The 25,373-nt window shown below is 50.1% G+C and overlaps 1 protein-coding gene across 1 annotated transcript in view; it reads left to right on the top strand.

Moving 5' to 3' along the window:
• The window catches only part of C8H10orf88 (chromosome 8 C10orf88 homolog), a 117,375-nt gene that overhangs the window by 81,905 nt on the left and 10,097 nt on the right, over positions 1–25,373 (top strand). The window contains exons 3-5 of the mRNA XM_069612013.1: positions 4,757–4,829; positions 5,546–5,740; positions 11,221–11,633. Coding sequence (XP_069468114.1) covers positions 4,757–4,829; positions 5,546–5,740; positions 11,221–11,633 — 681 coding nt within the window. The remainder of the gene's footprint in view (positions 1–4,756; positions 4,830–5,545; positions 5,741–11,220; positions 11,634–25,373) is intronic.

The raw sequence follows: 25,373 nt of genomic DNA, 5'->3' as shown, positions 1-25,373 counted from the left end.
TCAAGGAAAGTTCCCCTACACTCTTGACTCTAAAGCACTACATTCTATCCTCCAAACAATCCAAGCTTGGATGGGCACCGACTCGTTATGCCTTAATGATGTAAGGACGGAAATCCTCTTGACTATCTCACAAACCACACTTGACCCTAAATACAAATCTTTTACAATCAACAGCATCACAGTAGCATTTTCAAGTTATGTTAAAACCCTAGGCATGTATCCAAACTCCACCCTGTCCTTAAAAGGGCAGGTCACTGCTATTGCATCCGTCACTGCCCACACCACGAAGTTGATCAACGCCTGCAGAACCTTTCTCTCAGCAGACAGCTGCCTTACTATGCCCCTGCCGTTATCGGGTCTAGGCTAGACTACTGCAATGCCCTTTTTTGCAGGCACTTCTACCAGGAACACTAATAAACGTCAGGTCATCCAGCCCTGAACAGCCCCAGATGAGAGCACATCTCTGCGGCTAGAAGAGAAGCGCACTGGCTCCCTATTAAACAGCAGATCATCTTCAAGACTCTATCACGCACGAGTACCTAACCAACACTGACCCTAGATACTTATCATTGAAATTCCGAAAGGCCAATTTCACTAGACCTACTCTGTCAATTCAAATGAACAAATTGGTCACCCCAAGATTCAGGCGGAAAAGATCTGGGGGTGTGAGCTTTCCGGTTATTGCTTCTGAGAACTGTAATGCCCTTCCCCACCACCTCAGACCTGAACTGTTGTACTGAGCATTCCGCAAGAATCTGAAGACTGGGTTGTTCGCACCAGAGGTGCATGGCTCTGGCCCTACAATTTGTGTACGGTATCTTCTCTGTAGGTTCTATCTGTAATGCTTGCTTATCACCTACATTTAACTAGCACCCTGATGCCTGAGGGTTTGGTGCGCTGCTATGAATGAGAAAATAAAAATAAATGTGCGAAGGTGCAAAGAAATACATATTACAAAAACCTTTCTGGTTTTCAGTTAAATACTCTCATTGGGAGTTGGATTTAGGTTTATACTCCCTTAAAACATTTTACTCCCACTTTAAAAAATAGGGAGTAAAATACAAATGTTAGCAGGAGCACTGCAGCCTAAACACCCCCCCCACGCCCTCACTTTTATTTTTTATTTTATTTTTGCCCTCCAAATTCTAACCCTACATTTATTCACCGTCCATCTCCACGTTGGTGTCCCCAGGGGTCCTTATTCCACGCCAACACCAGCCTGGACATGCATGCTGCGGCAGAGAATTCGGAAAATGGTAATAATGCTGAAATGTTGACTGCTCCCAACAATTTGGCGTGTCTCGGGTAGGCGGAGGCAGTATGGGGTCCAGTCCCACTGAATGTGATGGGGTGTTAGTGTCTCATAAGACAACCTCGATAAAACGCAAACTGAGCATAATACACCCAAGCCCCCCATGGAAGTAAGTATATACTTAATGGCCATTAGTTTTTGTGCCATGAAGCGCGAGTATAATGAGGTACAGGCACAGATGGAATACGAGTGGGCGTGATGATGGCACGCAATGCGCACATGGAATACGCAAACGCTGGAGCCAATTGGCCTTATGTCAATATGGTTGTGTTGTCGCTTCTGTTTGAAAATGTATGCCTCACTTGTGTGGCAGTTTTGATAGTTGCCTTTGGCAGCGAAAAATAGGTGTGCACATCTCTCAAAAGACCCAGGGCCTCATTACGACCCTGGCGGAGTGGGTTTACGCCAGCGTTATTCGCGGCGGACCCGTCCGCCTACTACGAGTTCCCGTAGCGCCATGGAGCCGTTTTCCGCCTGGTTTTTCCGGGCGGAGAAATCCATGGCGCTACGGGACCTTGATGTTAATTACGCCACCGTATTTTACGGTGGCGCAATTAACGCCTTCCCCACTCCCATTATACCCTATGGGGCAAAAATGGGAATGGGGAAGGGTAAAATGGGGAATGGGGATTTACCGCCCCGCCAAGGTCGGCATGGGGCGGAAAATCCGCCAACCCCCATGGCGCTATCGGCGGCTTTCCGCCGTGCTCCGCGGTGCATTTTGCACCGCGATTTCCGCCAGGGTCGTAATGAGGCCCCCAGTCTCTTCACATTCTCCAAGGTACCACTGGGAATTACTTCAATGTTTTGCAATAAAATGATTCATGACCATGACCTATAAATGTTTTATATGAAGTATTTGGAAGAACAAATTTGTTACGCTCACCTGGTTCCCACAGGGGCGTCGATCGGACCCGGACAGCTGCGGTCTCCACCAACGTGATGCGTAGTGAAGAGATGACAGTCTGGACTGGCCCGCCTAATCTTGTCTGCTGGACTCGTAGAAGTATTCTCCTGCAAGTGGAGAAAGGGATTTAGCCACCCGTGGACTTTAGTGATGCCCCCTTCCCCCCCGCCCCCAACTGTTCTCGTTCTCCCGACTAATCACCTCCGATCTCCCCTCTTGGTAACCTCACCTTATGTTTTTAAATGATGAGGTCTCCATCCTGCATGGCATGCAGGGGCGCGTAGATGCCAGTTACTTCACTGGTTTGAAGGTACTGGAGGAGTTCCGGAGGAATATTGACGCCAGTGTGTATAAAGTTCAAAGAGTTCAATATGTCCGATGTTCACTCTTGTTCCATTCCCTCGTTAGGTTGCAGCTGGGTCCAAAAGAATATTGCCTGGAGGCAGCTGATGGCATTCAGGTAAGAGTCTGTATTACCAAATACTGTCCAGTAAAAGTTGCATGAGTGTACTTGCTGTTTTCTCTCCCTTTATAGGTGTGGCATAGGAAGATGCGGCAAATAAAAGAATAATACCTCCGGTGGTAAAGCAGGTAAGCCTATGGTGGCAAAGAGATTGTCTTTGTCGGTTTTCTCGGCTCACCTTGTTATTCCTTTTGTTTTCCCCCCAGGTGCTGGGTTTCTACGAAGAAAATGATGGAGGCAGCGCCGAGTTGAAAGATGCGGTGGACTGGTGAGTATAACGCGGCGCTGCTGCTGGCGAAGCGACGCGTGCTGAAATAATGTCCTTTCCAGGCTCGGAGATGTGCTGAGTCCGGAATCAGGTAAGGAATCAAATAATGTCCGTGATCTAACCTCTTCTCCTTTCTTTTCCTTTTGTCTAGGAGCTCTGGATTCGAGGCGGGTGTGGCAGAAGACTGGATGCTGACTTGCAGACGCGGTGAGCGTTACGCTGCTGGATGCAGAATACGTGGTTTAGTCCCAGGTAAGAAGTTCCCCAGAACCACACCCGAGTAAAAAATAGTCCCTGTAATAAAATAGTCCCATTCAGGCCTCACTTTGGCTTGGACTCATTTGCAGCATGGTCTGCATAAGGTAAGTAAAGTCTATGAGCCTGGCGCCTATGGCGCCAGGACTGATTTCTATGATGAGCCTGGCGCCTAAGGCGCCAGGACTGAATCCAAACAGCCCCCAGCCGGGGCTGTTGGGGTTTTAATGAGTATCTGGATGCCTCGATCCGGATGCCCGGGGGTAGGCATCATGACGATATTTAAAACATTGATGTGGACTATATTGCTATGAATGATGGAAATGTGCAATACTTGTGTCATATCTGTTCAATTAATCAGATCCTGATTCCCTTTTGCTCCGTTTGAAAAATCTAACGTGACCTATACTAACCTTCCCTCCCCCACCCATCCCAGCTACCCCCCTGGGTGAGTCTCCGATGACCTTACTTTGTTGCATCCATCTAGGCTTGTGCGTAGCAGGGTTGCTCTCCACCCTGTGACCTGCAGGGCAGATCACGCCCCACAGATGAGAATTGTAATGAGCTGCTGGATAATGGTTTGGTATTGTTTTATTTATATAGCGCCTAAACACAGGCAAGTGTTTCAAAGTGCTCCAGGAGGGTGGGAACATTGGGGGGGGGGGAACAAACAGTCTCTCAGAGCCCTTGAAATTCTGAGACGATAATAGTCTGCACAGGCAGAGTAGGTGCGTAAAAAATACAAACAGTTTGGTAGACAGCAAATAGGCCTGACAGCGATTCTGCGGTTTTAACAGTGCATTTAAGGGGTGAAGACAAGGGAGAAACAGACAGACAATCTTCAGGCGCAGTGCGCACGGATGGAGCAAGTGCACAGACGGTCACAGGCAGGGGGAGGATCAAGTGCACCCGGTCGATTGAGACTGGGGTAAGTGCAGAGAGAGCCACTCTCTTGGGTTAATTTTACAAGTGCATTGAATGTGGGTGGGGTAATGCTGGATCCAGCCGTTTGAATCTAGAGAGGCCTGTGTTCAGGATACTAGCGGGAGCTGTACTGCCAGCGCATTTAGAGAAGCGGGTAGTTTCTAATCATATGCAACGATAGGCATCTGCTGAGGCACACTAAAGTAGTTGGTTCTTTGATCGACTTATTGGGGTCACTCCTGCCCCAGCGTGCTCAGCGCTCACTGATCCTCCCAGCCACCCCAAGGATCTCTGAACATAAACGCATGCTTTTGATCTCATTGGAAGCCTGAAAAGGACCACAGAGCATAAACCTGACGGCTACAATCTCTATTAGAAAGTCTGTAAGGGTTTGGAAAATGACTTCTCCGAAGCCATGCCTCTCATCCACTGTTAGATGCATGTGAAACCGCCCCTCGCAGTAATGACCGTGGTTTTCTGTGGGCTCGAGGCTTGTTTTGCTCCATGTGCACATCATTTACTATGCTCCTAAACATGCTTGGTGTTTGCTACTGCCCACGTTTGCATCGATCTTTAGGTGTCCCGTTGATGGTCAGAAGCTCTAAACTGTTGCTTGTTTCTTTCCAGCTCTGATGAGGTGGTAACTCTGCATAAGACCTTCTTGCGGATGGAGTCTCCAGTGCCAGCCTGCACAGTCAAGGTGAGATTGCTGCACACCCGGACACTTTCCAGACACGCTTTACCAATGCTCCCGAATCCTGTTGAAGTCCCAGCTCTAGCATGACACCTGTACACATGTTGTCCAGCAGATTGGAGAACAGAATCAAAGGCTACCCTTGTCATTGACGCACGGGAGGTCCCCCTGGAGTAGAAATGTCTAAAACAAAGTTTAATTTCTTACATAGACCCACATTTAAGAGTACATGTATATGTGCCTTAAGTGGCACGTGGGGTATGCCTAACAAGAAAACAATATGCATATCCGTGGGTTAGTAGGCAAATAAAAAGTGACTGCTGCATCAACTAGCAATACACAGCCTTTGACTCTGTTCTCCAATCTGCTACTACTACCTAACCCTCTAGAGTCAGGCCCCCTTACAAAAAAGAGGGTTCCTGCCCCCTTTTTCATTCACATGTTGTCCAGGCCACCACAATCATTTCCACACGGGTACACAGGCTGAGAGTCACTGGCCCCGCCCCGCTCCCCCCTCAGTTCTCCACATGCAAAAAGCACACCATTTCTTCTTCTGAGTCATTTGCTCAGCAGCGGCTTTTGGGGAGTATGTAACATCCCCCTTCCATTGTTGCATGCCTAGGAACCGCCTGCATTTCTGACCTGCACCATCTCCGGCTATTCCTTTCTGGGCATTGCCTTGCGGAGTGACCTGTAACCCTTGCTTTGTGTTCTTCCCACAGCTGCTTTCACTCGGGGGCCGTGCATGTGTTTTTGTCAGAGGAGTTTCAGTTGGTGTGGCAGCAGCACGTCCGAGGCGTCCCCGGGGCTTCCCTGCTGCTGGCATCGACCTGGATTCGGTGCAGTCGATGCTGGAGGGCTCCCCGCTCTCCTCCGGTGCCCAGCAGCTCATGAGGATGGTGCAGCTCCAGGAGAAGGTGAATAAGCGAGGGAGTGCCCCCCCATGCGGGGTGGGTAGAGGGCAGCTGGAAGGGTACAGGCTGGGGTGAGTCTACATATTTCCTCACACCCCACTTTTACCTTATACGAAAATATACAGACTGAAGTATCAGGATTCGCCGGAGACATTAGTATACAAAAGGAAGTGGGCTTTATTATGTTTCAGGGTAAGCTAGGAAGAGGGGGGGTAGGAGCTATTCAATATGCATCCTCTTGTCATGTCTCCCATCCTGAATGATCAACTGCCAGTCCTGGAACCCTGGAGCCCCACTAGGTTCCAGGCTTCCTCACTTCATTCCGCTGCCTGCATCAGTGCTCTTGATGCAGAGCAGATACAACCAGATACCAGATACTACAGAGACCATGCTGGGATGGATGGTAGGGGGCACCTACAAATATGTACAGTTTACTTGGGGATCCAGAATGCCATCACACTCTTGCAGTGGAATTCACTCGGTCTGCAGAACTTGCACAGTAAATGGAATATTATTATTTCTAGTACAGATCTTCCCACATTACAATAGGAGTAAATACATTTTTAAGCACTTGCGGGCACAATGTGAATTAATATTTTTCAATGACTACTGTGGACGGGACATACTATTTCCAAAGTGGCCCAACCCACAGTCGCCCCTTCCTTTGTAGTGTGTCTTTTTTTTATTTTCTGTCTTTACCTCTCCATGTTAATTTTTTTAATCATTCTTTTGGTCAGTATTTAATCCACAAAGATTTTGGTGCATTAAAAAACAATGCTATTCTCGTTTCTCTGTATTTATTCACATACAAAATATACACTAATACTTGGAAACATGTATCGGGACACAAACTGTGCTCCTGCAGATGCACCTAAGCTCCAATACAAATGAGGCAATATTTGGGTACCGATGCCTCCTAAAAGGGAAAAATCATTGAAGGATTTCCTTTAATAATGCAGAAACAGTTGGAGGGGTACACTTTTTTCCCCCGCATGTGGGGGCAGTCTTCATGTTTCCTCTGCCACACACATGGAGATGTAGTTGGTACACGTACACTGTTCATGCCCGCAATCTGCACACCCTTTGGCCTGCAAGGCATAGCTGCTAACATGGGTGAGCACAGGAAAGACCTACGTTTCATTTATTTTTAGATATTTTTACAAAATGGTACAGACGGGTAGCAGGTTTCACTGTGGGTGTCTGTGTAATAAGTCACAATGGCATGTTGCCGCCTTGTCCCTCTTCCTGTCAGTTTTATTCAAAGTGAGGGGTGACCACCCTTTCCAGACCAAGCTATTAAGCAATATTTTGGAGAAAATCTGCAATGAGGGGCCCGTTGAACGGTTCTCAGAGAGGTTACTTAGGAGGCTTCAGACCAGACACCCAACCAGTACCCAGTACAAGGTATCTGATACTTCCTCGTGGAGGCTTTGTCATGCATTGGGCGTGCAGTGACTTGCATTAGAGCGGGCCACAAGGGGCTGCATCATTCCTATGCATTAAATACTTAAAATGTTTCATGTTGCACCCTACAATGCATTTTGGATGTGGCCAATGAGATGCAAGCATCACTATGCACTGTGATAAGTTTGTGGCAGCTTCTTTGGGAAAGATGTCTTTTCTGGTGTGTGCTGCAAGCTGTACACTTTGTGACGGAGAGATAAAAAAATAAAAAATAAAACAAACGCACGAAAGAACTCATAGCAGTTGCTGTGAACTTTTATTTAAATAATAAAAGGGTTGGGGAAAGCTTCATTGTCCCTACTAAGTATTTCCCTACCTCAACCAAAACTAAGGGTCTGTCCTGTGTCAAGATGTGCAAAGCAAAAATGTCCTGTGTCCCAAATCTTATCTTAGCCCATCACATTCTAGAAACTAATTCAAAGCGGTAAAGGATATGTCTTTGATTTTACAGGTGCACAAAGTTTAGCAAAAAGGTAGAATTCCAACCAAAGTAGATACGCTTCACAGTTACTGGGAATAACTCCCTTCCCCAGATTTCTTCTCAGAAAAAAAAGTTCTAAGAAACAACTTCTTAGTAGCCCAAAATGATCACTCCTCCTCTTGGAATCACAATTCACTCCAGGAGAAATGACCCCTTTCCCCAAGGCTCTTTATGACATTCAGTAATACTCAAATCCTAAAGGCATGGATCTTTCTTGGGATTCTCCTTTCAGAAAAACAACACAACTCAAATGTGATACCCAGCATCGCAAGACACCTGGTATACTCTCCTGCCAGGTTATTTTTCTCATTCAGTGCGGCTCAAACAACCAAAGGGCATGGGTCTTCCTTGGGATTATCCTTTTATGATATGTAGTTCACTTCACGTACTTGGTTTTGCCTGGTATACTCTCCTGCCAGATCTTTCTTAAGCAGTTCACTTTATAATGCAGTTCACTTTAGGTGCAGGTCCCAGACTTGTACAACCCACGTGTTGGGTCCACAACCCTTTGTTTATTTCGTGGTATACTTTCCACTCGTGAAACGTTTCTCACTCTCACAATCCACTCTTTATGATTTCCCAGGGTGCGCTGTATCCACCTTTAAGCGCCCTGGCATCCCATCTCCTCCCAATGTTTCATCGGCACTTACTCTTTCTGCCACATTTTGGGACCAACTGAAGCTTCTAAGACTGAGACTGTCCCGGTGCAAAAGACTCACACTTCCTCTGTTCAAGTGCAGGACTGATGTGGTGAAAGTGAAGGATGAAGCCGATGAGAAAATAATGGGTTATGGGCTGGGAATATAGGAACAGAGGTCATGGCAGTGGTTCTGCCCTATACCTGCCTGACATTGGGAATTGAGACTCCAGATCAACCACGATGGTCCAGTAGGAATTGGCCTCTGTTCTGTTCTTGATGAGCGCATCCTGCCAAGGGAATGGAAGAAACCTGATCAGACACGGTTTACAAGATTCCAAAGCCACATTTTTCTACTGCAAGGTTTTGAAGACCATTCTGTATCTACATTCAAGATCAAGTCTTTCTCAGTCTGGATATACAATGGTGGCATCGGAAGGTTTCGATTCTGGCATCTCGGTATGCCACTTAAATGACTTGGTTGGCCCTGCAGGATTTTTCCATGATATGCACATCCGATAGTGGCTGGGATGTACAACTAGGATCCTACTGAAGCGGGTCCAACCATTGGGCCAATATTTCCAGTGACTCCAACCCTCTGCACTAGTGTCTACTTAGCTCTACTCTAGGGCTGTTACATCGTTGTAGGCTCTGCTACCCTAATGTGGATGCGCCCAGAAAGCCTTTCTTCTTTGGTTACTTGGCTCTACTCTAGGGCTATAACATCAGTGTATGCTCTGCTACCCTAATGTGGATGCGCCCAGAAAGCCTTTCTTCTTTGGTTACTTGGCTCTACTCTAGGGCTATAACATCAGTGTATGCTCTGCTACCCTAATGTGGATGCGCCCAGAAAGCTTTTCTTCTTTGGTTACTTGGCTCTACTCTAGGGCTATAACATCAGTGTATGCTCTGCTACCCTAATGTGGATGCGCCCAGAAAGCCTTTCTTCTTTGGTTACTTGGCTCTACTCTAGGGCTATAACATCAGTGTATGCTCTGCTACCCTAATGTGGATGCGCCCAGAAAGCTTTTCTTCTTTGGTTACTTGGCTCTACTCTAGGGCTATAACATCAGTGTATGCTCTGCTACCCTAATGTGGATGCGCCCAGAAAGCTTTTCTTCTTTGGTTACTTGGCTCTACTCTAGGGCTATAACATCAGTGTATGCACTGCTACTCTAATGTGGATTTAGTCCGAAAAGTAATAATGACCTTTATGTGACACAACAAAAACTCAATTCTCTCTGTACACTCGAACAATGTTTAACACTTAAATTCTTGCCGCTCAATTAATTGACCCTGAAAAGAAAGTTTATGCTTTCAGGGTTTGGACCCCGATCCGCGAAATGTGTGCAGGCCTGGCTGAAGGGTGGGCGGCATGCGCGCAGGCCTGGCTGAAGGGTGGCCGGCAGGGCTGCAGGGCTGGCTGAAGGTTTGATGGCACGTGTGCAGGCCTGGCTGAAGGTTTGATGGCATGTGTGCAGGCCTGGCTGAAGGGTGGGTGGCATGCGCGCAGGCCTGGCTGAAGGGTGGCCGGCAGGGCTGCAGGCCTGGCTGAAGGTTTGATGGCATGTGTGCAGGCCTGGCTGAAGGGTGGGTGGCATGCGCGCAGGCCTGGCTGAAGGGTGGCTGGCATGGCTGCAGGGCTAGCTGAAGGGTTGATGGCATGTGTGCAAAGCTGGCTGAAGGATGGGCCGTATGTGCGCAGGCCTGGCTGAAGGATTGATGGCATGTGTGCAAAGCTGGCTGAAGGATGGGCCGTATGTGCGCAGGCCTGGCTGAAGGATTGATGGCATGTGCGCAGGCCTGGCTGAAGGTTTGATGGCATGTGTGCAGGCCTGGCTGAAGGATTGATGGCATGTGCGCAGGCCTGGCTGAAGGATTGATGGCATGTGTGCAGGCCTGGCTGAAGGATTGATGGCATGTGCGCAGGCCTGGCTGAAGGATTGATGGCATGTGCTCAGGCCTGGCTGAAGGATTGATGGCATGTGCGCAGGCCTGGCTGAAGGATGGGCCGTATGTGCGCAGGCCTGGCTGAAGGATTGATGGTATGTGCGCAGGCCTGGCTGAAGGTTTGATGGCATGTGTGCAGGCCTGGCTGAAGGTTTGATGGCATGTGTGCAGGCCTGGCTGATGGTTTGATGGCATGTGCGCAGGCCTGGCTGAAGGTTTGATGGCATGTGCGCAGGCCTGGCTGAAGGTTTGATGGCATGTGTGCAGGCCTGGCTGAAGGTTTGATGGCATGTGCGCAGGCCTGGCTGAAGGATTGATGGTATGTGCGCAGGCCTGGCTGAAGGTTTGATGGCATGTGCGCAGGCCTGGCTGAAGGTTTGATGGCATGTGCGCAGGCCTGGCTGAAGGATTGATGGTATGTGCGCAGGCCTGGCTGAAGGTTTGATGGCATGTGCGCAGGCCTGGCTGAAGGATTGATGGTATGTGCGCAGGCCTGGCTGAAGGTTTGATGGCATGTGTGCAGGCCTGGCTGAAGGTTTGATGGCATGTGTGCAGGCCTGACTGAAGGTTTGATGGCATGTGTGCAGGCCTGGCTGACGGGTGGGCAGCATGCGTGCAGGCCTGGCTGAGGTTGGGCAGCATGTGAAACAGTGTGCTTGAGGTGCGCTCTGTGGTTTTATCTTTGATTTGAGTTGTCATCCATTGCTCTAGTGGGTCTTCCTTTTTCACTGTACTTTTGATCTCCATGTCTCGACCGCACTTCATTATTGTACATGTTTTTGTGTGAGGGGTTTCTTGTATCCCGTTCAAGGGCTGAGCACCCAGGTATCCATTCTGTGGGATCTCTCGCTCAGGCTATATCCTGGTCACTAATGTCTGTGTCCACAAGAGTGAGCATGTGTCATCTTTCACTGCTGTGCATTCATGCCTTTACTTTCCCTTTGCCCCCAGAATCACTTCCCCTTTGGCGATCAGGTTCAACACTTCCTAAGAAAAGCAGATTTGTCTGTGTCTGGTGGTGGTCATCAAGCTGATGGATTGCGGAACGCCTCCGACCTTGGACCAGCCCTTCTACCCTTTTCTTGTATATCAGGCGTTGCTGGCAGTAATCCTGCTCGGGACTATGGGACTGGTGATGGCGCACAGAGCTGTGGTGCTAGGAAGGCACTGGACTCGAGAGATGACTTAAAAGCAATGGTCTCTTCTTTTCTACAAACATCAGGAGCAAAAGATACAAGCACAGGGAGCCCAAGCCTGCTTCCTTTTCTGCACAGCCTGTGTGGGGAAGTGAAGAATCTGCGCATCGGAGACCAGGACCAGCAGCCCCAGAGAGGCCAGTATGGGGAGAGCAATGTCCCCATTCAGTAAGTGACTTATCTAGTTCTTGTCTCCCTGAAATCCACATTCACAGCCCTGCTCTTGAGCCTGAAATCTCTGGTTAAAATATTTACCAAGGGGGAAAATGTGGTTGTGTGGGGCTGGCAGAATGTTCCTTTCCTGGGAGATTCCAGGGGAGCGTGTGTGGATGGAAGGTAAATGTTTATTTTCTAAAGTCTGTGTAGGAGTGATGGTGGGGCTTGCTTATATTCTAAGACCTGCAGGGGCTGCATAGGAGGGATGGTGGGGCTTGTTTCTTTTCTAAGGCCTGCAGGGGCTGCATAGGAGTGATGGTGGGGCTTCTTTCTTTTCTAAGGCCTGCAGGGGCTGCATAGGAGTGATGGTGGGGCTGGTTTCTTTTCTAAGGCCTGCATGGGCTGCATAGGAGTGATGGTGGGGCTGGTTTCTTTTCTAAGGCCTGCAGGGGCTGCATAGGAGTGATGGTGGGGCTTCTTTCTTTTCTAAGGCCTGCATGGGCTGCATAGGAGTGATGGTGGGGCTGGTTTCTTTTCTAAGGCCTGCAGGGGCTGCATAGGAGTGATGGTGGGGCTTCTTTCTTTTCTAAGGCCTGCATGGGCTGCATAGGAGTGAAGGTGGGGCTTCTTTCTTTTCTAAGGCCTGCAGGGGCTGAATAGGAGTGGAGTGATGGTGGCGCTTGCTCTTTTTCTAAGGCCTGCAGGGGCTGCATAGGAGTGATGGTGGGGCTTCTTTCTTTTCTAAGGCCTGCATGGGCTGCATAGGAGTGATGGTGGGGCTGGTTTCTTTTCTAAGGCCTGCAGGGGCTGCATAGGAGTGATGGTGGGGCTTCTTTCTTTTCTAAGGCCTGCATGGGCTGCATAGGAGTGAAGGTGGGGCTTCTTTCTTTTCTAAGGCCTGCAGGGGCTGAATAGGAGTGGAGTGATGGTGGCGCTTGCTCTTTTTCTAAGGCCTGCAGGGGCTGCATAGGAGTGATGGTGGGGCTTCTTTCTTTTCTAATGCCTGCAGGGGCTGAATAGGAGTGGAGTGATGGTGGCGCTTGCTCTTTTTCTAAGGCCTGCAGGGGCTGCATAGGAGTGAAGATGGGGCTTGTTTCTTTTCAAAGGGCTGCAGCGGCTGCATATGAGTGATGGTGGGGCTTGTTTTTTTCTAAGCCTTGCAGGGGCTGCATAGGAGGGATGGTGGGGCTGGTTTCTTTTCTAAGGCCTGCATGGGCTGCATAGGAGTGATGGTGGGGCTGGTTTCTTTTCTAAGGCCTGCAGGGGCTGCATAGGAGTGATGGTGGGGCTTCTTTCTTTTCTAAGTCCAGCTGGGGCTGCATAGGAGTGAAGGTGGGGCTTCTTTCTTTTCTAAGGCCTGCAGGGGCTGAATAGGAGTGGAGTGAGGGTGGCCTTTGCTCTTTTTCTAAGGCCTGCAGGGCCTGCATAGGAGTGAAGATGGGGCTTGTTTCTTTTCAAAGGGCTGCAACGGCTGCATATGAGTGATGGTGGGGCTTGTTTTTTTCTAAGCCTTGCAGGGGCTGCATAGGAGTGATGGCGGGGTTTCTTTCTTTTCTCAGGTGTGCAGGGGCGGCATAGAGGTGATGGCGGGGCTTGCTTCCTTTTTAAGGCCTGCAGAGGCTGCATAGAAGTGATGGTGGGGCTTCTTTCTTTTCTAAGTCCAGCTGGGGCTGCATAGGAGTGAAGGTGGGGCTTCTTTCTTTTCTAAGGCCTGCAGGGGCTGAATAGGAGTGGAGTGAGGGTGGCCCTTGCTCTTTTTCTAAGGCCTGCAGGGGCTGCATAGGAGTGAAGATGGGGCTTGTTTCTTTTCAAAGGGCTGCAGCGGCTGCATATGAGTGATGGCGGGGCTTGTTTTTTTCTAAGCCTTGCAGGGGCTGCATAGGAGTGATGGCGGGGTTTCTTTCTTTTCTAAGACCTGCAGGGGCTGCATAGGAGTGATGGTGGGGCTTCTTTCTCTTCTAAGCCCTGCAGGGGCTGCATAGGAGGGATGGTGGGGCCTGTTTCTTTACACAGAAAAAATGAAGTTACTAACTTTGTATTCTTTTTTTGGTCAGAACGTATCCTAAATATCATCAGTCAATTAATAAATAAATTTCAACTCGTTCTGGTACCAAAGCCAGTAACCCTTTGTACATATCTGCCCCCCCCCCCCCACCCAAGGGGATGTTCCTTTCCTAAGGGCTACTGTGGGGGGTCATTGGATCAGTGGTGGGAAGGTTTTCTTTGTGAGGGTTGTTGGAGCAGTTCAGGAATGTACTTCATGCACTTGTCAGAGTAGCCTTTCATCTGATGTGGTGGCAGGTGTTTACTACTTACTACAGGTGTTTACTACTTACTACTTCATGTACTTATCAGAAAAGCCGTTCATCTGATGTGGTGGCAGGTGTTTACTACTTGCTACTTCATGTACTTGTCAGAGTAGCCTTTCATCTGATGTGGTGGCAGGTGTTTACTACTTGCTACTTCATGTACTTGTCAGAGTAGCCTTTCATCTGATGTGGTGGCAGGTGTTTACTACTTGCTACTTCATGTACTTATCAGAAAAGCCGTTCATCTGATGTGGTGGCAGGTGTTTACTACTTGCTACTTCATGTACTTGTCAGAAAAGCCGTTCATCTGATGTGGTGGCAGGTGTTTACTACTTGCTACTTCATGTACTTATCAGAATAGCCGTTCATCTGATGTGGTGGCAGGTGTTTACTACTTGCTACTTCATGTACTTATCAGAAAAGCCGTTCATCTGATGTGGTGGCAGGTGTTTACTACTTGCTACTTCATGTACTTGTCAGAATAGCCATTCATCTGATGTGGTGGCAGGTGCTTACTACTTGCTACTTCATGTACTCGTCAGAGTAGCCTTTCATCTGATGTGGTGGCAGGTGTTTACTACTTACTACTTCATGTACTTGTCAGAAAAGCCATTCATCTGATGTGGCAGCAGGTATTTACTACTTGCTACTTTATGTGCTTGTCAGAGTAGTCTTTCATCTGATGTGGTGGCAGGTGTTTACTACTTGATACTTTATGCGCTTGTCAGAGTAGTCTTTCATCTGATGTGGTGGCAGGTGTTTACTACTTGATACTTTATGCGCTTGTCAGAGTAGCCTTTCATCTGATGTGGTGGCAGGTGTTTACTACTTGCTACTTTATGTGCTTGTCAGAGTAGTCTTTCATCTGATGTGGTGGCAGGTGTTTACTACTTGATACTTTATGCGCTTGTCAGAGTAGCCTTTCATCTGATGTGGTGGCAGGTGTTTACTACTTGCTACTTTATGCGCTTGTCAGAGTAGCCTTTCATCTGATGTGGTGGCAGGTGTTTACTACTTGCTACTTCATGTGCTTGTCAGAATAGCCTTTCAACTGATGTGGTGGCAGGAGATCTCAGGTTCCCTCTTCCCTCTTAGGTTGGAAGCAGCTGCTCTGGGAAACTGCCACTTCCCTTGCCCTTCCTCCCATGACTGGGGCAGGCGGGCAGGCACGCGACCCCTGTAGCAGGAAGTGCTCCTACAACTTATAAATCACAGCATGTGCGCATTGTATACTTGCTGCCACCGGCTGCCTTTGCCCCTGTCTGGGACGTTTGGAGCTGTCATCCTCAGTTGCTTCTACATCGCCACAGGCTTTTCAGCTTTTACCTGCCTCCCTTGACTGGTGACTGGTGCAGTCACGTGATTCCACGTTACCGCCATATTGGGAAGTGCCCCAGGAGTGTAAGGTTGCTGCTGCAACTTGCAGGTTGCTGCGTGTGTGTGCGTGCTGTTGACTTGCTGTCATCTGCTGCCTGTGCACCTGTCTGGGACTTTGGAACAATGTTCCTCCGTTGGCCACTACAACGCTGCCACCGTGGGCTCTCCAACTTTGCCCCGCCTCCCGTGTTTTGTGACTGGTGCAGTCACGTGATCTCACATGACAGCTATATCAGCAAGTGCCTCTAGGACGTCCCATTCAAAGGGCAACCTTTTAAAGGCTTTGACTATTTCTGTTTACCCCTGCTCGCGTCGGATCATGTGCCGACTAGCCACCTATTCACCTACTTACCTATTCGGTTTATAGTGAAATTTTCAAATGTAATAATTTCCAATGCCTTAATGTCGAATGAAAAATGTTGAGAAAAGAAAGTCGACCCCCCCCCCGTTTTTTTTAATTGACCCTTTTTTACTAACTAAACCAAAAAAAAGCTATAAAATAAAAAAAATATATATTCGAAAACATTTTTTCGACATTTTTGTTTTTCGACATTAATGCATTCGAAATTTTAACTGGATACCTACCTATTCATTATATTCCTCTGTCTTCATGCCCTGTCCTATTCCATCGAGGATAATCCATAGCACTTTTCCCCTGCTATCCTCTGCTCGCACACGTGATAATTCTAATATTTCTGTCTCTTCATTAGTTCTTTTGTTCTCCCCCAATTTCATTTTGGTTTTCTGATCACTTTGTTTTCAACAAATCCCATTCTATCCTTGACTTATTTCTTCGCTCCAGTTTTCATTTTCGCTAACTGAAACCTGGATCAGTCCGGACAACCTTTACTCCAGCCTCCATTCATACTGATTCTACTTTGTTCTCTCATACTCCTCGCCTACACAGGCATGGTGGGGGCATGGGAATCCTCTATAACTCCTTGTGGACTCTTCAACTTCCCCTTTCTAGCCTCCCTTCCTTTTGAATATAATTTTTCGTCCTTTTCTAATTCTTTCACTGTCTCTCTTCTTGCCATCTATCATCCTCCTGGTCCACTCGTGGATTTTCTTGAACATCTTGATCTTCTCTTATCCCATCTTCTTTGCCTCTTTTTCTTCTTGGGGGTTTCAACCTCCACTCCTCTAATTCATTGTTCCCTTTACTCACTGACTCTTATCATTTGCATTTCATTACCCCCCGCCCCTTCTCATCAGTATGGTTCCTCCCTTGATTACATTTTTTCTACACTTCCTCCTCCCTCTCCTGTGTCTTGCCCCTTTTATGCTTCTGATCACCTACTACTTTATTTGTTTTCCCCTCCTGAGCTACCTAATTCTTCTTCTTTGACTGTCTTTACTTGCCGTAATCTTTCTTTATTTGACTCTCCTATCTTTTCTTTCTTCTTAACACTCTCCTCTTCCATCAATCCTGATTTTCTCTTCCTACTCCTATATCCCGTTCTCTTTCCGCCATACTTTTGGGACATTCCGTCGATCGCGATGGGACTGGAGCACTTTTGAAGCATCAAAAATGTTTTGTCCTTTTATTTTTACGTTGGGCCACTGCACGTGACCATATCCCCGCCTTCCTGAACTCTGCGCCACACATCGCCTTTCAGTATTTTTCTCTGCGCAGTCGGGGTCGGACACACTTGCATCATAGGGAATTTTTTGGTTTTTTCCCCCACTTGTCCTTCAACTTGCTGCTCCGGTTCCACTGCCTTCTTTCCTCCGTCTATGCCGGAGCGTCTGGGATTCGTGTCATGTTCTTCGTGTGAAAGTCGTTTCGCGAGGATGGATCCCCATTCTCTCTGTCTCGAGTGCTTGGGCCTGGAAGATCGGTGGGACGCTTGTTTCTACTGCGACTCTCTCCGTCTGAGCACTCCAGCGTAGGCTCGTCAGGTGGGAGGAGGTGTTCCAGCGGGTATCCCCGCCTCATTTACAGCAGTTCATCGACAAAAAAAGGGAAGCGTAGGAAGTTCCTTCCTTTTTAAGGCACCCCGGCCAGGGGACTCGTTCCCGGGGTCTTCTGGTTCCAGGAGGGGTGTAAGTGGCTCTGGTACCAGGGTTTTCTCTGAGGTGTCCAGTTATTTCCGAGGCACGCGGTCAAGGGGGCTGTCAAGACCAGATTTTCCTCTGAGGTTCCCCATCTGGGGGTTAAGCGTTACTGGGGCTGTTTCGACCAGGGTTTTTCCCGAAGCTTCCTAGTCTGGGACTAAATGTACCGAGCCTAGTCTCGAGTGGCCTCACTGAAACCGCAGATCACTTCCGGCAGTGACAAAATGGCGGCTCAACCTGCACACTCTGAGGTGGCCATTTTGACGAGCTCTTCCACACCAACATTCTCAACGGCTGGTACAGAGGAGCCCATCTTTGGGGCCGAGCAGCATTTTCCATGGAATGTGAATAATAGATATCCTTTTCTCCCTCCAATAGACTGACGTGCACGGTTTCCGCTGCCAGACATGGTCTTGCTTCGGATCTACGTGACCCGACCGCGGCTTATTTTGCCACGGCCGGAAGGTTCGCATGAGAAAGGTGCGAACCACCAAAAGTTTGCACCTTTCGAGGGGATTGGGTCCTCCGACGTATTCCATATCTATGACAGGTAATGTCCACAGCTGTGCTGCTTCGGAAAATTTTCGGCGTCTGCTTCCTGCGTCGATGACGTCGATGCGCCGTCCCCGAGGACCTCCTCCGACAGCCGACGTCACCCGATGTGATAAGTTCCTTTTTTTCCGCAAACGTGTTCGCTTCGTGAATCTCGATACGCCTCGACTCTTTGGAGTTTGTTGTATTCTTCTCGGTTCTTTGAACCTGTTCGGTTTTTGTGAAAAAAGCCTGTTCGTGACGATGTCTACCTCGTCTTCCACCCCACGTCCGGGCTTCAAAAAATGCGGGGACTGTGGGTCCAAGATGTCGGTCACGGACTCGCACGACACCTGCCTCTTGTGCCTCGGGGAGGCCCACGATACGGACGACTTTGTCGACTGCCAGTCGCTCACGGCCAAGGCCTTGCGGGAGTGCAAGAAGTTGTTGTCGGTAGGTCTACACCCCGGAAGTCGAGGTCTACGGGGCTTTTGACTGATGACTCGAGAGGCGACTCTCCGCGTCATCGTCGGAAGTCCAGTGGGTCTCCTTCCAGGAGTCGGTCTCGCCCCTCCTCTGCCTCTTCGAGGCATTCCCAGAAGCACCGGCATCGGTCGCCTTCCCTGTCCTCTTCCGAGGACTCCGCCGGTCAGGGGGTCGCTTATCCCACCATGCAAGTGACACCAGAGAAATGGGCTTCCTTCGGGAAGAAAATGTTGGCGATTCTCGAATCGCAGGGCACCGGTCCGTCCGTGCCTCCAAGCGGGGTCGGTCGGCCCCGGTCGAGAGACACCGCTCGTATGCCTTCGGACTCGGGTGGTCGGCACGGCTCGCGGGAGATGTCCCGCTCGGACAAGGGTAGCCGTTCTCGCCATGCCCGTTCCAGGTCCCAGTCCTCGACGCGCTCGAGACCGAGTGATCCTGTGCTGTCTTCAAGGAAGACGTCGACGCCTGTGGCGCCGAGGTCATCGACGATCTCTCTCGAGGCTCCGCCTCCGAAGGGGTCGTCGACGCTGTTGGCTCCTAGGTCGTCGAGAGACACGCTCGGAGCTCTGGCTTCGAGGACTGTGTCGACGCTGGCGGCGCTCCGGCTGACGCCGATTCGCTCGCGCGCCGACTCGTTCGGCGCCCTCAACGCCTTTCGAGGCGGTGGTGTCGGAGGGGCCCCGTGGTACAGGGTTAGCCCCTAGAAAGGCTCTGGCTAAGGTCAGGCATCGCTTTGGTCCTCAGGTGTCTTCCTCTCACCGCCTGGAGTACATTTCAGAGGGTGATGAAGGCTCTGATGAAGGCTTGGTTACGGTGCCAGATGAGCTTCTCTCGGGCCATAGCCAGTTTGATGACCTGAGGCAGACACTGCATGATGCCAGTGGACTGGACACCTCTCTGGAGGTGGTGTTTTGTAGGCCGGAGCCTGGCACTCATGCCGATTCTTCGTACCGGCGCCTTATGTCTCGGGTCACCGAGTACTTGGGATGGTCGGCTCCCCCCGGGGAGTTTGTTCAGGATGATCTCACGGACATCCTTGATCTTGGTCCCCCCACTGACCCGGTACTGCCGTTTCATATGGCTCTGCAGAGAAGGGTGGCGGCGGCTTGGACTGCTCCGGAGTGTCTCCCGGCAGTGGGCAAGTCTTTGTCGCAAAAATACCGTCCAGCCAGTAGCGACCCTTGCTACTTGTCCAGGCACCCCACTTCGGAGAGTTTGGTGGTGCAGGCGGCTACGGCCCCGGCAAAGCAGGCGTCGTATCCTACCATCCCTCCGGATAGGGACGATAAACGTTTTGATGGCTGGGCGAAGAAAGTGTTTTCTTCAGTGGGTATGGCGCTTCAGGCGGCCAACTCCGTATGTGCCTTGTCTTGTTTCACACACACTCTGTGGAACTGTGTTGCATTAGCGGCTGAACATATTCCCGAAGGGAACGAACGGGATGGTTTCCTTGCTATGGTTCAGGATGCAAGGATGCCATGTGTGAGGCCGTTCAGTCGGGTTTGGACATGGCAAATTGTGTCAGCCGGTCCATGGCAGCGAGCACCGTAATACGCAGGTTTGCGTGGTTGCGGAAGTCTGGGTTCGCTCCTGATGTGCAGTCCCGGCACCTCAACATGCCCTTTGACGGTGAACATCTTTTTGGCAGAAAGGCTGACGAGAGCCTTGAGAGGTTGCAGACCTCCAAAGCTGCAGCAAAGTCCTTGGGCGCTGCATTTCGACAACCTCCGCCTTTTCGTCCTAGGGGACAACAATGGAGGGGAGGTTCCTTTCGCTATTACTCGTCCTTCAGTAAAGCGAGAGGAGCTGTCAGTCAAAGAGGCCACTGTAAGAGTGCCAGAGGTGGAAAACAGGGTACTCGAGGTGCCAAGGCCGCTTGGGCAGTTGCCTCTTTGCCCTCAGGCAACGCCGCAGCCGCTACCACTCAGTCATGAGGCCAGGTCCCATGGTTCGCCGGTTGGGGGAAGGCTGGCGCAACATCTTGTAGAGTGGCGTGCCATTACTTCAGATGTGTGGGTTCTGGAGATCATAACACACGGCTACTGTCTTCCCTTTCGGCAGAGGCCTCACGACAATCCACCTGGGAACCTCTCTTTGAAGAGTCTGGATCCGCTCCTTGCGCAGGAAATTCAAGCCCTGCTGGAGAAAGGCGCCATAGAACTGGTGCCTGTAGCGGAGAGGAACGAGGGATGGTATTCCCCTTATTTTTTGATTTCGAAGAAAGACGAGGGATTGAGACCCATCATGGACTTGCGCGGTTTGAACTAACTCCTCAGGAAGGACAAGTTCAAGATGGTTACTTTCTCTCAAGTCCTCCAGGCCCTTCAACTTCAGGACTGGTTGGTGTCTCTCGACCTCAAGGACGCTTACTTCCATGTGCCGATCCATCCCAAGCACAAGAAGTACCTGAGTTTCGCGGTTGGCGACTCACACTTTCAGTTTCGATTCCTGCCGTTCGGATTGACCTCTGCACCGAGGGTTTTCACCAAGCTTACGGTGGTGGTGGCAGCGCATCTCAGGAAAGGGGGGGATTCACGTCTACCCCTACCTGGACGATTGGTTGATCAGGGGGAGCTCTCCCGATCAAGTCCTGGATCATCTGTCCGTCACCTGCCACTCCCTTCACAAGCTGGGCTTCTCCCTCAATTTAAAGAAGTCCCATTTGACGCCAACACAGCGGCTCCAGTACATCGGAGCAGTGCTCGACACATCCCTGGGGCTGTGTTTTCCTCCCCAGATGAGGGCTCTTCACATTCAGCAGATGGTGCACAAGTTTCAACTTGCCCAGACTCTCCCAGCGTCCGAGTTCTTGAGACTGCTCGGCCTCATGGCATCCTGCATTCTTCTAGTGCTAGAGGCCAGGTTGCGGATGAGATCTTTGCAACGGCCACTCAAGCTCCAGTGGTCTCAGTCCTCTGGCAGGATGTCGGACCCTGTTCAGGTGCAGCACTCGGTCGCCCAGGACCTTCTGTGGTGGGCCGTCGAAGGCAATCTGATGAAGGGGGCCCCATTTTGGCTGCCCTGGCCGGAGGTGACTATCGTGACGGACGCATCCCTCACGGGATGGGGAGCTCATGCCAACGAGTTGACAGTCAGCGGGCGTTGGTCTCCGTCGAAGTCCAGACTCCATATCAATCCGTTGGAGCTGAGGGCCGTCAGGCTAGCCCTGAAGGCTTTTCTGCTGACTGTGTGAGGAAAGAGTGTCCTGATTCTAACAGACAACACAGTGGCCATGCACTACCTCAACAAAAAGGGGGGGCAGGGTCACTTCCTCTGTGCAGGGAGGCAATGCAGCTCGAGTTCTGGGCCATCCAGCAGGAAGTTTCGATCTCGGCTGTTCATCTGGCCGGAGACGACAACGAGACGGCGGACGCTCTGAGCAGGCAGAGCACGATCTCTCACGAGTGGGAGCTGGTTCAGGAGATTCTCCTGGAGATCTTTGCCCTTTGGGGGACCCCTCAAGTGGATCTCTTCGCCTCCAGTGTCAACGGGAAGTGCAAGAGGTTCTGCTCACGGGAATTTCCTCCAAAAGGAGCCTTAGGAGACGCGTTCATGGTGGAGTGGTCATTCCCACTGCTGTACGCGTTTCCTCCAGTCCCCGTCATCCCGCAAGAACTGCGGAGGTTACGGAGGTTCGGTTCCCGGATGATCCTCATTGCTCCGGCGTGGGCACGCCGGAGGACGTGGTACCCAGACCTTCTCGACTTGTCCATCTGCCCTCCACGTCGTCTTCCCTACCGAGACGATCTGCTCTCACGGGAGGGGGGTCAGGTTCTCCATCCAGAGGTCAGATCCCTCAACCTTCACGCTTGGCTTCTGAAAGGTTGAGGTATAAGGATTGGGACCTCCCTGAAGACGTGATGGAGGTGTTGCTCTCAGCCAGGAGGCCGGCAACAAAGTCTCTGTACCGTTGCCGTTGGCGGAAGTTCTGCGACTGGTGCAGAGTTAAGAATCTGGATCCTTTTGAGTGTGACATTCCCATGGTTCTGTCTTTTTTGCTTTCCTTGGCCCACAGGGGCTTGCAAGTGGGGACCATTAAAGGTTACCTGGCGGCACTGTCCATATTTAAGCGCTCGTCTGAAGAATGTTCCTATTTTAAGATTCCTTTAATTTTTCAGTTTTTGAAAGGGCTCACTAATGTGTTCCCTCCGTCACCTTTTCTGGTGCCCGGTTGGGATTTGAACCTTGTTCTTAAGTTTCTTATATGTGCTCCGTTTGAGCCTTTGCATTCTTGCCCTTTGAGACTGTTTTTGGTTGCGGTTACTTCCGCTCGCAGAGTGAGTGAGTTACAGGCACTTTCAGTTAAGCCACCATTCACTGTGTTTCATAAGGACAGGGTTGTCCTTAGAGTTCGTCCTTCCTTTCTTCCGAAGGTGGTTTCGGAATTTCATTTGAGCCAGAAGGTTGTTCTTCCGGTGTTCTATCCTCCTCCACATCCTGGTAAGGAAGAGGAGATGCTCCATAGGCTTGATCCTAGGAGAGCGTTGAGCTTTTATATTTCGCGCATGTCCCCGGTCAGAGTAGACGATCAACTTTACATTGATTACGCTGGAAAGCGTTTGGGACAAGCTGTGACGAAACAGACTTTGTCTCGTTGGATTATTTTAGCTATCTCCGAGTGTTAATGCTTGGCGGGTAAGGACCCTCCCGCTGGCTTGCGGGCCCATTCTACCAGGGGAGTGGCTGCGTCTACTGCCCTGCAGAGGGGTGTTCTTATTCCTCACATCTGTGATGCAGCCACCTGGGCTTTGGTACATACTTTTGTACGTCACTACTCCCTCGATTCCATCCGAGGGCAGGATCTGGCCTTTGGCAAGGCAGTCCTTTATTCTCCAATTTGATTGGGCATGCTAAATTTTGTGTTTTAAATTCTTTTCCCACCTCCTTGCTTGGTACTGCTTTGGGATTCTGTCATAGATATGGAATACGTCGGAGGACCCAATCCCCTTGAAGAACAAATCACTCTCTTACCTGGTAACATTCTTTCGATGGGATGGTCCGACGACGTATTCCATATCGCTCCCTCCCTACCTTCCCCGCTGCAGAATTTCTTATGCGAATGCAGCTTGCGTTCCGCAAGGCCTTGTGTGTCTGACTGGCAGAAAACTGGTGTCACACGTTCTGGGGGAAAAAACTACAACTGAGGCTACGGGCGTCGTGCGTCCTACTTATCACATCGGGTGACGGCGGAGGAGGTCTTCGGGGACGGCGCATCAACGTCATCGACGCAGGACGCAGACGCCGGAAATTTTCCAAAGCAGCACAGCTGTGGACATTACCTGTCATAGATATGGAATACGTCGTCGGACCATCCCATCGAAAGAACGTTACAAGGTAAGAGAGTAACTTGTGAACCCACATACACATACATACCCACACCCCCACCTACACACCCAACATAAACAAACCCCACTTACCTTCTTCTTCACGCTGGGTCCCTGCGGTGCCAGTTCCCCTTCACTTCCGTTTTTTACGGAAGGCTGCAGGGGTTACCCCCGCTCACTATACTTTTTTTTTTTTTTTTTACAATGCTACCAGCAAAGGATCGAACTTTTGGTCTTCGAACCGTTGGTGGTAGCATTTTGAGCTTTTGGTCCTTGAGAACCTTTATGGTCGGGTAAAGTACAATTCCCTTGCTTCCTCCTGCATCCGCTTCCTTAGTTTGGGGATCCAGTGGGGGAGGGCAATCTTGGCAATCAGCCTCATTACAATCCTGGGGATATGCCCCTACAGAGCAGCCTCTACCCACTCTTCTGCCTAGATCTTCCTCTAAGGATGCGTTCTTTGGCAAATTCCAGGCCCTCATGCACTCTGACCGATGAAGGGTTACTTTAAGGATCTATTCAAAGAAATGTATCCTAAGCCTCTCAAACCGCAGCCTGCTCCTCCTACTCCTCAGAAGGTTTCGGTAGTGCCTCCTCTTCCAGTGAGACCCCTTCATACACTGCCACCACAGCCTCCACTTTCACCAGTGCTTAAGGTGCCAGTTGTGCAAACAAATGTTCCCACAGTGTCTGAAGTATCACGTGCTGCATCAGTTTTCTGTTCCCGCCACACCTGACTAGGACCAAGCGGACCAGGATAATGAAGACCTGCCCCACTCTGTCAGAGCTTTTCATGACTGGTTCTTGGATATGCTGGCGTTGCTGGATATTCCAATACCTGAGCCTCCGGCTCCACAAGAAGGAATACTTTTAGGAGCGTTAACTCTTTCGACACAAGAGTGCACAGGCCTCTTCTTTCAAAGGATGTGCCTGCTGAAGCCTGCAAGGTCTGAGGGAAGTCTCATTCCGGAAAATTGATGCTTTCTACAAGCTACACTCGTCAGAGGACATACCCTTGACTGCATGTCCACTCCATCAACCGTTTTGGCACCAGCTACGCTCCAGTCTAAGCCATCAACATCCTCCATGGTTGCCTCTCAGGTCCTGTCCAAGGGGGACAAAATTCTTGCCGCATTCGGGGGTGAGGGGGTGGGAACGTTTTTTCCATTTCAGGTTTTCAGATGTGGCAAGCGAAGACCAAAGTCATCCTTGCATCGGCAAATCTAAAGCTGTGGAAGGAGCTTTCCGAATTTCAGGAATGTATCCCACAGGACAGGCTGAAACATTATAAAGAGGGCCTATCCGATGCCAAAGTTCTGGCTCAGGACCTGCGGTAGGCCGTGGCCCATCAAGTAGATACTTGTGTTTTGGGCCTTCTAGTTGGGGTAAACATCTCCCGCCAAGCGTGGCTGCACGCAACAGTTCCCGAAAGAGGTTCAGGACAAAGGATGCAACCTTCTCTTCGAAGGTAAAGAGCTGTTCCACTCCTTCACCGATGAGGTACTCCATAAAACAAAGGCAAGCACGCACACAGCTAAATCTTTGTTGGTCCTTGCAGGCCTATACGCAGAGGTCTGAGACCCAGAAAAGGTTCTCAGGTTTTGGAGGGTTCCAGGAGCGTAGAGCCGGGCAGAAGGTTCCTCTGATGCACCTCGACGCAAGCAGCA

This window comes from Ambystoma mexicanum, chromosome 8 (assembly GCF_040938575.1).
Source record: "Ambystoma mexicanum isolate Mex_15411 chromosome 8, UKY_AmexF1_1, whole genome shotgun sequence".
Lineage (NCBI taxonomy): Eukaryota > Metazoa > Chordata > Amphibia > Caudata > Ambystomatidae > Ambystoma > Ambystoma mexicanum.
The sequence above is the reverse complement of the archived record's forward strand: the minus strand, read 5'-3'. Positions and strand labels throughout refer to the sequence as shown.